At 37.4% G+C, this 14,368-nt stretch overlaps 1 protein-coding gene across 1 annotated transcript in view; it reads right to left on the bottom strand.

The window, feature by feature from the left end:
* Nucleotides 1-4,011: 4,011 nt before the first annotated feature.
* FANCC (FA complementation group C) overlaps nt 4,012-14,368 on the bottom strand; it is a 72,875-nt gene continuing 62,518 nt past the window's right edge. Inside the window, exons 10-14 of the mRNA XM_059834101.1 lie at nt 12,868-12,943; nt 11,963-12,044; nt 9,134-9,305; nt 6,034-6,234; nt 4,012-4,187 (exon numbers count right to left, since the gene is read on the bottom strand). Coding sequence (XP_059690084.1) covers nt 4,044-4,187; nt 6,034-6,234; nt 9,134-9,305; nt 11,963-12,044; nt 12,868-12,943 — 675 coding nt within the window. The 3' untranslated portion in view covers nt 4,012-4,043. The remainder of the gene's footprint in view (nt 4,188-6,033; nt 6,235-9,133; nt 9,306-11,962; nt 12,045-12,867; nt 12,944-14,368) is intronic.

Genomic DNA, 14,368 nt, shown 5'->3' on the forward strand with positions numbered 1-14,368 from the left:
AGTTTGGAATGAAAAAATGGAAGTCCTATCTTTAGACAACTTATATGCAGTAGAAGTTACAGCATCATTAGTCAGAACAAAGAAAAGATGCTTTCTCATACGTGAAATATTAAGGGAACTTTTAACAGTAGCATGTAAATGACATATTGCATGCACCTGTTTTGGGAGCCTCAAAATAAATCCAAAAGCTAAGAAATAAAATCAAAACAGCAATGATTGAATAAACTGTATATACAGGCTGATTTGGCACATATGCATGGGAAATCTCAAGGACAGTGTAATTCAGAGTGTGGATAACTAAGTGGAACTTCATTATGGTCAAGGATATGTATGAATGTGTTCTTTTCAAGATGGCAATATGCATCTGCCGAAGTTCATGGGCCTAACAGATATTTCTATTAAAAATAATAGAAAAGAGAGGGTCATTGTTCCTGAGGAGCTGCTTTTTTATGAAATGAGTCGATCATCTGACATAATACAGAAGAGTTATGAAACATGCAAGATTTGTTAAGAGATGGGAAGTTAGCTAAATGTACAGACCTCTTAAAGACATAGTATTGCTTGATTTTTTTCTGCTGCTTGTTGTTGTTCAGGTTAACTGTCATATATGGAATTGTTATTTCCCAATCCTATCAGTACTACAATCAAATTGAATATAAAAATCACAGCTAAATTTCTGCAACTGTGTTTCAACATGCTGGGTTTTTTCTTCCTTCTCACCCTCTCTCCCTTCACACACATGCAAGAATATGAAACACAAACTAAGGCACAGTCCGTGCCTTAACTATATTGCTACAACTTAGCTACAGCCAGCTGACATTTCAAATTTTTGTTTCAGTGGCTGATGGCAATCCAATGCCTATCCCTAGCTGGCTCCTGGCCGCTAAAAGGACCCAGTTACTATGAGTACACTTAAGCCATCAGAAGAGGCTCATGAGGTTTATTCCTCTCCAGCAGCCTGACAGCTGGTTAAAGGAAGATGGCCAATGCAAGCAAGGGAAACTCCTTTTTGGCATTCCCTAGTGAACAGACCACCTAACAGCGAATTCCCAGAATAAGCTACTCTCTGCTAAGGCAGCAAATGAAACGGCTACCACGGGCATATCTTTTAAATCCAGGCAAGCATTTAAGGGAAAATTCTATCACAAGTAAGAAAAACTTGCCAGAGAGGTAGGTGGACTTAAACAGGCCCACATGTGAATACTGCTATGAATTAAGTGCTAGAGGGCTGCCTTTAGCACCGGCTAATTCTGCTACAGCAGTTTAGCTTCTGGTCTTGCCCAGCAAAACATGCTGATTGCATAACAAAGCCATTGCAGACTATCTGGAAAGTATGAAAACAGGGATTCAAAAACATGCCCAGTGCTCTGGTGGAGGACTCCTCCCATAACATTCCCGGTTTTGACTTTTTAAACTTGGGTCTAGTAGAAAGCTGCACTTCAGTGTCAGAATTTCTCACCTTCCTACACCCTTCTTGTATCACAAGAAAACCTGCATTTTAATTAGCATGACATTATTCACTCACACAGAACACCAGCATTTTATTCTGTCATTGGTCAATACAGCAAAGAAATGGAGTAAACCTGCTTTAATAGTGTTTGGTTTAGTAATTGCAAGTAATTTTCGCTAGACGTTTAATCCTAAACTTGTATAATGCTTCAGAATTTTTTTGGATTGTATCCCCCCGAAACCAAAACCAAGCCAAACATATAACACCATGGCATAAATTCCAGCTTAGCAAAACTAATACTAACTCACTTGCATCTTCAGTATGACTTTCTATTAACACCTCTTTGCACTTACAATGCTGTAAGTACGGAAACCTGATGACAACTCCCAGAAGTAACAGATTAACATGTTACTGCTGGTCAGGTAAATTGTAATACCTGGTAACATACCCGTTCCTACCACACCTCACAAAATAAAATGTATTCTGCTTTGTATATGCACTGTACTAAGATCTTGGTTGAATGAAAGCCACAAAAGTGGCTTTTTCTGAAGAAAATCCACAGAAACCACCCAGCCCCATGCTGCAAAGCTTGCAGAATTCAAAAACCTGTAACTTAGTGGTCAATTATGTTTCTTTCTTAAAGCCTCCTGAAATGAGCAAACCCTGCTTGTAGTATTTAAATCATGCAGTATTTTTTTAAGCCAAACACAGGAAAACAAGAATGTACCAATTCACTACTACTTTTATTCTTTCTGCCTTTACTGCACATTTCTTTCCTGCTTGAATTGACTTATGACTATTTAACAAAATATTGATTTTGTTTAAGAAAGTTAAAAGAATTTTCATGTGCTTTGTTAGTGGAAAAAAAAAGACTGCCCTGTGAAAGGACAGTTACAAATTCATCTCCAACAACTCTAATACACATATAAATATAATAACCGTATCATTGACTTAACAAATCTGCAAGAATCATACATTGCAACTCTTTGCCAATCGTTCTTTTAAGTAGTTTATATATAGTTGTAATACGGAGAGAATTTAAGGACAACCAAAGAATCTCATATCCAAAAACTGGATTAGAAATTAAAGAAAAAAAAAATCATTCTTCTTTTGGAGACAAATTTTAGATTATTTATCATTCTAGGTAGAGCACTCCACACGCGTTCCCACTAGACAAATACCTCAGAGTTTCTGATCAACAAACAAATAATTTAGTTTAAGCCCATGCTTTTCAGGTATGATATTCAGGGAACAGAAAACTAGGTTGCTTGATTTTGCTTTTTTAGATATGTGTGGCTATCAACAACTGAAAAATTGCAACATATCTGTTTCTGATTTTTCATTCAGAAATATTTTTAATTCAAAAAGAGAAAAAAACCCCCAACTTTCTTCACAGACATATATTATGTATTTACTTTTTCTTCATATGCTGCAATCAAATATTACAAACATTAACAAACTGACTGAGAGGAAATGTAACTTCTGTAATTTGGTCTGATATGACTCACTGGGAACAAAATTGTAATAAATCAGTCAACAGCATTACAGAAAATATCCTTCCACTTATTGCAGCCAAGGGACACTAAGTACATTGGTTTTCTTTTCCCTTGCTCAAAAACAAATGCTACATTCAGAAAGCTGTGTTAATTTTAGATACATGCCTCTAGCTTTATATGCAAAAATAGTATTCCAAGTAGCATCTTTGAATGTGCTAACATTAAAGCTAGGTAATAAGAACAAATATGTATGAGAACAAATTACTGAAAAGAGTTAAGATCTCTGTCATTACTATTCTCCATGCCTATTTTTCTAGTTAAGCTAGAAACAGGTTCACAAAACTTCTTAGGACAAATACTTTCCTAAAAGTAAAATAGTAAGCCATTGGTCACTGTCCATGCTCTTTGCATGAGACAACCTAAATGAAGAAGTAAGCAAGCTACCTCTGGACACAAAAAAGAAGATGATGAGTTGCAACGATACGCTCTCTTTAGGAAATTTTGCCCTCAAACTAGAAAGTTTCCTTATGCCTTGCCTTGTTTTGTCTGAATGAAAAAAATATTTCTTAAACGAATGAACAACAGCATCAGTCATGGCGCACTGAAAATAGGCTGTACTGCAAGCAACCTTCTACCTGCAGTATCTCTTGACAGAGACCAGCTATTGGTATAGTACTTTGCAGAGAACACTCCTGTGAAAGCTGCAGTACTGAAGAAAATCATTTAGCAAATCTGAGAGGAGTTTCATTTTGGAACCATTTTCAGAAAGAACTAAAGAGTTCAGGAAATGTTGATTTCCTGAGAACACAGAGTGCATTCACCATGAATCACTAACTCTCACTTGAGATATCTTTAGTTTCATAAAAGCAGAATTATAGAACAACACATTTTAGGAACAACTTACCAACCAAGCAATTGGGTACAATCTGCTAATAAAACTATGTGTAATTTGGGAGAAAAACTGATCCTCAGCCAGATAAACAACAAGGAGATGAGTGAACTGCACTTGGTAACCTGCGGTGTAAGATGTTAATTCAAGTCTGACACCTGCATAAAGATCTGATTTGTTGGCTTAATAAATAGATGACACTAAAAATCTAAACTTTCAATGTTAGTTTTTGAAGAAGTTCATTCAGCAGCTCCACAGTCCTTTGGTTTTCTTCTCTGTTATGGTTAATTCTGTATGCAGTACGGATAAGAAGGCTACAAACTTCTTTGCTTGTATCAGTTGCCTCAGTAATCTGAAGGGAAACAGAGAAAATGGGAAATAATACAATTATGTTGCTAAGTACTAAGAATTCTCCATTAATATTTGCAACAAAACCACAGATTTGTCCCTCACCACTGAACACGTGAGATGCTCTGAGTTCAAAAGCAACTTATGCTCAAGGCATCTCTTTTCATACGTCTTGGAGGAACTGAGCAACTTTGAGATTTCTATTGTTCTCTCAAATTTAAGTGAAACAAATCAAGAGGTCAGAAAGTTTTTAAAGGAAACACAAATGGACAGACAGTGTAACCATTTAGAAGTCATCTCCTTAGAAAACAACAAAAAGCACATGAAGGTTTTGGGTGGGTTTGGGGATGCAACTCAATTTTATAAAGCTTTCAAGTACCGGGAAAAGACCCTAAGTTGCAATTTTTGCAGATCAGGAGGGACTACGCGACGTTATCTGCTGTGTTAATCCCAAAGTTTACTATGCTAACCAAAACCACTGCCATGCATCCCAATTTGGTTTCACATCATTCTGCCTTTCATATACTGTCTTTAGGCCTTCTCAAATCACATGGAGAGCCTAGCTACACATTAATGATTACATAGATCCAGTCAAAATATATCAGTCCGATATTACTCTGGCCTACAACAGCTCATGACCACGATGCACTGGGGAATACTTTTAAAGTTAGTTATGTTGCTTTCTATAAAGAAACAAGAAACTGCCTTTGGTCTTCCTGAAGCGGTTTAAAGCAGCAGACTAGTACGTTACAGCATCACTGCTCAATAGCCACACTCCTCAAAAGAGAAATACTAAAACCAGCAGACTGTAAAAATACATACAACCCCCCTAAATTTATGATTACATTCTTATGGTAAGAAGAAATTGGTCATTTGTGAACTTACACCTAAAATGCTAGAAATATCTTAGCCCTTCTTAAACAGAAAAATGTTTTGTCTGTTTAGTCAGCCAGAAGGAATAACCACTAAAATAGGCTTCCAGTTCCCTGTGTCGTAAAATCAGACTCTTTATACATGCCATATACTCTACACAGATGGGAGAGCACACTGCTGTTGAAAGGAAAAACTTTTGAAGTGCTAAAACCACACACTGGCCCTAGACCTGCTTGCACAGAGGTCTTGTGCTTCTTAAAAGAGTATGGTTTCATAGTTAAAGAGGAATAAATTCCTAATCTCCTACTGAGATAGCACTATTTATCTTGAGAGACGCAAACACATTTTACTGTTTGCACCAATATACCTGAAGGTTCTCATCAACAACAGCAAGATACTTTGGTATGTTTCCAACATTTTACTCTTCTTCTCTTCAGCTTTTTTCACACCCTAAGTGACACCCAGGTCTTTGTTCTTTTTTTCTGTCAATTATCACACCATTTTCCTCTCTGGCTTTGCTAAAGCACCAAGCTTCTGCCTCATCAATGCTAACACTCAGTAACTACCCATTTCACATAGTGGAAAACAGAGAGAAGACAGTTCCATCATCTCTGCAGCAGCTGGATAATTAAGGGAGTGATTTATAACTGGGAAAAGCAAAATCTTTGCACGTGCTATATATGCCAGGTGTAAATGAACTGTAGGTATCCATCCCTTCACTGCAAGCTACTAGTCCAACTATTTCTGCAGCTCTATAGTCAGGGCAGCAACCTTTTCAGTGAGATGTTGTGAAGAAGTGTCAAGAAGGAAAGTATTTTGACTGTAGCCGAAATGGATATGTTGCTGGTTACGTATAGTTGCTGTAGTCATGATCTTCTTTAATTCTCTGTGTTTTCTTTGTTAAGAGGTAGGAACTTAAATCCAAAACAGTAAAAAAAAAAATTTACTTAAACTGAAAAAAAGGAAAAAACACTTACATGGTAAATAAATTCCTGGGCAATCATATGTCCACCAGAAGAAAAGAGCAAAAAGTTGGTAAGAAGATGTATTATAAGATGCTGGTTACAATACCGCTTTGTATCTGTTATACTGTGTACAGCAGCCTCCAGATCTTTGACAGAAAGGACTGTACAGCTGAAGAGCATCATTAGATGGTTGTAGACTGCTTGAGCTTCTACCTGTAAGAAATAATTTCAAGGGATGCAGGATCAGAGAAGAGTAAAGGTCATACCTATGGTATTTTTCCTTTGGATTTATTCACTAACAGGAAACTGAATCCTTGGCAGAAACTACCCAAACATGAAAAGAGTTTGAATTTAAGCAGCAGGGACAACAGGGAAGGAAGGGCTGTACACATTTCTTTTATACTGATTCACACACACATAGAGGTGGACAGAATAGGTTTTTTAACTTTCTTTGGTCTTGCAAACTAAGCAGGCAGGGCATCAAGCCAGGATTTGACCTTTTTTAATAATAAAAGGAAATGGAGAAAGTCCCTCAGCAGAACACGGTCAGACTTTTGTATTGTGGGAAAAAGAACAGAGGCTCCTCAAGGGCTCATTTCAGTATTGCTGCTACAGAATCAATTAAATCCCCATGCAACCTGATCTCGGCTGATAAAATGTTCTGGTAAGAATGCAGTTTTTTCCTTCTTCCTGTGTTGTTTGCAACTTACAGTTTTACCTTTTGAGTTAGCCAATAAAAACTTAACTTTTACTGGGAGTAGAAAACAGAAGATTTTGGCACCTACACAATGGAAAAAGAACTATAAGCAACTATTGCAAAAAAATCTTAACAATAACTCTGTTCACTATCTTAAAAAAAACCTCAAACAAACTGGTAGAAAAAACCCAAAGGAGTAAGTGCAGGAACAATGGAAAAATATACCACTGCAGACCCAAAGGAGAAGGGCACCTGCTTTTCAACGATGTTCATTGGGACAATGTGTTTCAGTCATTTACCTGACCTTGCTTTTCTCATCCCTGTCCTATTAACAATGTCACATAAAACAGTCTGAAAAGCTGCTATTCTTGAATTATGTCCACAATTACACATGAGGCAACAAATGATACCAGAACCTAAAGAAAGGTAACTGGAACTCTTCAAGATTCTTCATCCCTCTGTGCATCCTGTCCTTGGTGCGTCTCCATCCCATGTGCCAGAGACTGGAGAATGATAGTAGCAGGCTCTGGTCCATGAGCTCAAGTACCCTAGGAGACTCAGTGCCAAAGTTGCTATGACCAACCTCCAAGTTCTGTTCCCCCAATGTTGCACAGTCTAAAGGTATGAAAGGACTCCAACAAATGAATAAATATTGAGGAGCAGAATATTCAGTCCTGCACATATAAGTGAAGTCTAGTGAACAGTAAAAGTACCCTTTTTCTTCCTTAAATCATTTTAACCCTACGTATTCCACTCTTGCGAATATATAAGCTGCTACCTAAAGTGAGTAGCAGGAAGACAAAATCTTAAGTCATGAGTGCACACCTTTCCACACAAAAATATGCTGAATGAAAAGTCCTCCAGCTTGGCATCTGCCAGAAGTTCCTATCCCATCTTAATCCTTAACTGGTGAAAGGTGCAGGGGTTGAGGAGGAAAACACTCCATTTCACAGAGCTGAGAGCTAACCTGCCAAAGGACAAATTAAAAGAAAAAGTAAATCTCTAACTAAAGGCAGAAGCTTTGCATGAACTGTGGGAATGCTTCTGAAGTAGCCCAACCTGAGCGGGGGGCGGGGAGTCTTACCTGACATAACTAAAGAAAAGAATCGTAACGAACTGAAATATTACACCTTTGGGAACAGATGAGTAACTTCATGGGCTGTCAGTGGAAAAGCTTTTTTCTCAATAAAGTTTGTCATACATTTTGATAGAATAACAAACAGATAGGAGACCCACAGGGAGGTGATTTTATATATGGGACAATGTGATTTCATTCTGTGGTGCTGGAGTTAGAACAATGTTTCATACATAGATCTGCACCTATAGTCCTTCAGTTTCATTCATTCATGGCTATTGCTTGGGTATTGCCTTCTTTCCTAAAACTTCATTCTAAAACCAACCCTGGTCTCTTTACTTCACTGTAGCTTTAACCTACCTCTGCTCAGCCAACATCCCACTCCTGCTCCTAAACTATAAGAAATTAAAGGGAAAAAAAAGAAAAAAGGGATTGGGAAGTGAGCTTGCGTTTGTAATGCCATCTGGGTGGCGGAAGGGGAAGGGAAGGAAATGAAATATTGGAGAACACACTGTTGTACATGGACCATTAGATGTAAAATGAAAGCATGATGTTTTACTAGCGTGGTGTACTGAACTGCATTTTTAAATCAAAGAGAATCTGTTTTCAAATTCAGGAAAACTAGAGATGCTGCAGCTAGATTTTGAATCTGGGCTTTGTAGATCAGATTGCTTGGGCTAGTTCAAACTTGCATAATAGGTCTAAATTAAAGGCTTTCATGTATTTGCATGCATACACAGATATACAGCACTATTCATGCAGTACAGTGCATGAGGTTAGAACACTGCTTCCTTCTGTTAGAAACCTAGCATGTAGGAATATAACATACTTGTTACAATCTCATACATGCCAAAAATCAGTAAAGATACGTAAGAAAAATTAGAATAGATGGGCAAGGTTAGGATTCAGGGCTGTGTTTGATAAGTATCTTTACTGCTTCAACTGCTGTTGTGATTTCTCTTGTGTTTCCTTCTCAGAAGATGCCATAACACAGGAATGCTGAATTCTGCCACACAGCGATTTAAAAAATACCATTCCTAGAGTAGTTTTACTTGTGATTAAAAGCACCCAAGTTATCCAACAGAAAGCCAAGAAGGTGCTAGTCTATATAGTATACTTTAAAAAGAGGAAAAATGTTTTCTACATGTCACCAAGAAAATCCACAAAAATTATCTTTCAACTTCTCCACTGCAACATAATTCCGAGGAGACCTTGTAAAGTCAATACCTTCTTCAGTGTAAACCTTTCATTTTTTTGGCGCGTACTATTTGTTTTATAGCAATATGATATAGGCAGACTATTGACTGCTTATTGCTGCTTACTATCGCTACATTACCCACCATTGTTTGAGTCCTTTGTTGATTTTCATTCTGAGGACAGTAGTAAAATGCCAGCAGCCACAGCAAAGCATCTGGCTCTACAGCAGCCTTCAGTAATTGTTCTGCCGCAATATCCAGCCATTCTCCAAAACAAGCAACCAAAAACCAGATTTCAAAAAGGTCAGCAAGAGAACTGGAAAATAACAAAGATACAATTAAGTATTTCTTGTTATTTAACATTTTTGAATGTCTTAAGTTAACTGCAAAGGGTGCTGGCATGAAAATAAAAATCGTTCAACTACTCTTCAACAGATAATGCCTTACCTGCTAAGCATACAGCAATATACTACTCTATTATCTGCAGTCACAATCAAATGAGACACACCCAGTGTTACTAACAGATTAACTATGTCAGTAGAACAGACTATCCATAATACCAGTTTCTAATAAACTGTGACAAAATATTATGTATTAAAATATATGCCATAAAGTTAAACCTATCGTTTATACTCTCCAGTTTAAGGGTTTTCAAAACTTTGAATCGTATATCAAGTGTTATATTCTAACATACTGTTGCCTTATATTGTCTTCCAGTTTCTCTCTGTTGCTTTCCAGGGTTATTTTCTGGTTTTTGGTAATTCATGAGGCACGTGTTTTTTTGTAATTCATGAGGAATTGCCTTTAGATGGACCAAATGTAAAGTTGTTAAGGATATTAATCTCCTGATTCTTAAAATTCAGGTCCTCTTTAATGAAAATTTTGAAGGTGTTTACAACCAGGTTACTGCAGTAAGAAAAAGAAAGGTGAGAATGGACCACAGCTCATCTCTACACTTTCTCACATGTATTCTTCTAAAGTTAAGACTAAAGAACAGAGAAAGAATGGAGAAATGCAAACTAATGATATGCGTGCCCAAACGGAAAAAAGGACAGACAGAAGGACAGCTGGAAGGAGATTAAGGACCAGGAACGATTGTTCCTGTTAAGATTGGCAAAATTTTGGAGACGTGTACCCTCCAATTCTGTTGCCACTGCTGTTTCTGCCCCCTCTGTAGTGGCACCTATGTCAACTGCTCCACTGTCATTGCCAAAAGTGGCCCTTCACTTTTTCTGGGACTTCCCCCCGCAAAATGTACATCAGTTAATTTCTGGTTTAAAATGTCACATAACATGCACTGTTCACTGATATGACTATATGTAATAACAAATAATGGCACAGAAGCAATCTGTTGATGAGAAGTACATGGAAAGTACCTTGCTGTAAGACTTATGTTTAGTGTAAAATAAGACCATTGAAAAACAAGCTATATAAAGAGGAAGCACTGACTATAAGAAGCAAGAGGATATGCTCTATAGTAGTATTTTTTGCTCCTCTGTTAATCTTATTAAGTAGAAATGATGCAGAATCAGGAATAAAGCAATAAAAGAAAACTGAATACAGTTTCCTCATGGATATCAGTATTTAAAAACTTAAGCCAGATCCATTTTCTTTGTAAGTGAGAGGGGTTTGGTAGAAAACATAATTGTTGCATAAGCTCTAAAGGAAGTAAGAGGATATTCTGGCAAGTACAGTATTATTCAAACTAGTGTACTATCAAAGCAAAGGGGGAAAAAGTCAATATAAGCCAAGAAAGGGCTAGGCTACAAAAGTAGAACAGACAAGCTTCTATTATTGTAACACATTATGATGGATGATATTTGTTTTATTTGTTTGTTCTAAGTTTGAGTTATGCGTTTCTTTAAGAAGCCAAGGTCAGCTACTGGTCACACTCCAAGGGCAAAAAGGTTTAACAGACTTCAGGGATAAACAGATGAGACAGCACTGAACTGCAGCTCATACAGAAAGTGAGAAGCTGCCAGCAGACAGCCCGGGCTCAGAGGGAACAGCAAAAAGCTTTTCTCTGCCACTCAACAATGAAAATAAAAGCCTCTATGTTAACTGAAACATAGCATGGAATCAAGTATCTGCCTTCCAGGACACAGGGGGACAGTTGGGTATCTTGTTTTGGAAGTCTATCTGGCCTAGGCATTCTAGGTTTCTATTGAAATATTTCAGGTTTCAAATCAAAATGAAATTGGTTTCTTTGAATTTAAAAGCTGTTCAATATTATTTGGAAAGCTCACTCTCAAAGCAGATCCAAGCAGACTCATATCCAAGCTTTAGCTGAGTCAGGGCTCATCACACACCTGATAAGAAAGAATTACAGGGCAGCAACAGATAGAGATGTACCTTTTTCACTCTTTTCATATAGTCCCAAAACATCTACTACCAAAGCAGAATTCATGTAGACAAACACTATCATTCATTATAGCAACTATTTGGACAAAAAAAGCTAAGGGCACCAGGTCAGAAACATGAGGTGTCAGCGCAAAGAGTAATAAACAATGATATTGCAGTCTAGCAGTCATATCTTTATGAAAAAAAACCCAAGAAGTTTGAAGTTTGGATGTCTGCACAAGCCTGCAGAAAGCCAATACAATCTCCTTTATAAAACAATACCACTCACAACAAGTTCTTTCCAATATTAGCTGCTTTTCTATTTGGAAGAGCTCTCTTGTTACTCAACCCAGAATCAGTTTTAAAAGTTTTGGGGAAGAAATGGGAGAATAGGCAAGTAAGCATTTCTGTCATACAGCTAGCTATTTGCTGAAATCAAAATAACAAGATTTTGTTTACTCAGAGGCTTATTGGTCAGGTCTCTAAGTGCTACAAAGTTCAGGTGCAGTAAGTATTATTATTCTAATAATAATAAAATTATGAAATGCAGCTACTAAAGACTTCAAATGACATCACTTTTCACAAAATAACATATTCAAAGGACAAAAAGTTAGAAAATATAATACTGCTTACCTAATGTTTATATCTTCTACTAACGCCTTGAGCATATCCGAAATGTGTTTCAAATGTTGAGACCAGTGTGTAGTTGACAGTTCTGAGGAGGGAGGATGAAAATGAAACTCTTAAAAGCCTAGTCTGTCCAACTAGAACAGGACACTGAAATTAACCATATTAAGCTAGCATTAAAATTTGTGCACCCTGATTAAGTTATCACAAAGCATTTAAAGTTCCATTTTAAAATTTCCCCATTTTCAACAATTCCTATTACTGTGTTTCTTAGAACAATTCATTGACAAAGCCATGTGAGGAAGTACAGCTAGGAATATTCAAATGAGGCTCATGTACCCTGTGTAAATGCTACCTCAATATTAATATATAATCAGTGCAGTAACATTCTCAGAGGCTCTTGTCCTCAGCTGAAATTATCGCTCATGAAAAACTACTATATTGAGCAGTGGTTTTTTGATCTATAAAAAATGGGAAACCTGAAAAAACATATTAGGTTTGCAATCTAAAAGATCAGCAGAATTCAAGCTTGAGAGACAAATGGCAAGGCTGTTTCTTCTAATATACATATGAAAATTTTCGTAATGACAATTACTAGTATTATAAGATAAGAACATTTAGTATTTTTACAGTCTCAGTAACTTGTCTTCATTCTGACAGAATTATGCACTTTCTTTGTTATTCACTTCTGGTTTAGTTTTCTTTAAAGTTAGATCTCTATTAATGTTACATAAGGATTAGGTGTTCCTGCAAAAAAAATACATTAAAAGAATATTATTAAAATTGCTAAGTCAACACACCCTATTTAGGAAATGGCAAAATTTTGTCTTCATCCTTTTCAAAGTTATTTTAAGACATATACAGATCATGCAGGTTGGCTAATGCTGCAAATATTTCATGAAGAAACTTACCAAAAGGACGTCTGAGTAAAGCTGTTACAAGAGGCTGGTGATGGTAAGGGAAGTAGGCCTTCAGTGGAAATTTATGCTAAGATACAAAATAGTTATTTTAAAAGCTTTCTGGTGAGTTTTCAAAGCAAAATCACGGTGAACAATCTCATCTAAGGTAGTAATTAACAATACAGACTGAAGCAAGAAAACACAAAAGTAACTCTACACTTAATTTTAGGATTTTGCATCATGAAAGAAGGGAAATATTTAGGAAAAGCTTGCTTAGAAAAAGTTATTATGGATTTTTAAAATTCATGCATTAAAAAAGATTCAGAGTATGACAATAATTACATCTTAATATTCTTAGGCTTTTTCCCTGTAATCACAAAAGTCTTCACGCTTAATATGCAGAGGTTAAGAGAGACACTAATTAGTTTAATTTCATTTTCCAGTGTAAACAGGTTCATAGATCATATTAAACTAGGAACTACTAACATCTACAAAATCTGAGCATGTGATGTAGATTATTGCCTTATGTTCAAAAATGGAAATCTAAAATTCTTAGCATCCTATTCAGCACAAAGTAGGGTAGTCATAGATAATGGACTTGGCCTCTGGTACGTGCAATTTGTATACTGTGAACATTGCTGCTTGTGTAATTGAGACTAGCAGCAGCATACCTTTAATCTTTTTGTTCTGCAAGCATCTACGACAGGCATGTCTAATGTGTAGCATGCCTGTGCAAGTGCAGCATGAACTCCCTTTGAGGTGGATTGAAAACTGGTTGAAAGGCCAGGTGGTGATCATTGACACAAAGTCTAGCTCAAGGCCAGTAACTAGCAGTGTACCCCAGGGGTCAATACTGGGTCCAGTCCTGTTTAACATCTTCATTAATGATACGGATGATGAGGCAGTGTTCCCTCAGCAAGTTTGCTGATGACACAAAACTGGGAGGAGTGGCTGATATGCCAGAGGGTCCGTGCTGCCATCCAGAGCAACCCTGACAGGCTGGAGAAATGGGCTGACAAGCCTCATTAAGTTCAACAAGAACTGTAAAGTTCTGCACGTGGGGAGGAACAACCCCAGACACCAGTATATGTTGGGAGCCAACCAGTTGGAAAGCAGTTTTGCAGAAAAGGACCTGGCAGTCCTGGTGGACACCAAGTTGAACATGAGCCAGCAATGTGCCCTTGCTGCAAAGGCAGCAAATGGTATCTTGAGCTGCATTAGGCAAAGGATTGCCAGCAGGTCGAGGGAGGTGATCCTTTCCCTCTCCTCAGCAGGGGTGAGCAGCCACTCCAGCAGCCAAACCTGGATTACTATGTCCGGTTCTAGGCTCCTAGACATGGACATACTGAAGAGAGTTCAACGAAGGGCCACAGGGATGATTGAAGGACTGGAGCATCTCTCCTATGAGGAAAGGCTGAGAAAGCCTGCAGAAGAGAAGGCTCAAGGGGGATCTTGTCAATGTATATAAATACCTGAAGGGAGGGTGCAAAGAACATGGAGCTAGGCTCTCTTC

This window comes from Gavia stellata, chromosome Z, assembly GCF_030936135.1.
Source record: "Gavia stellata isolate bGavSte3 chromosome Z, bGavSte3.hap2, whole genome shotgun sequence".
NCBI lineage: Eukaryota > Metazoa > Chordata > Aves > Gaviiformes > Gaviidae > Gavia > Gavia stellata.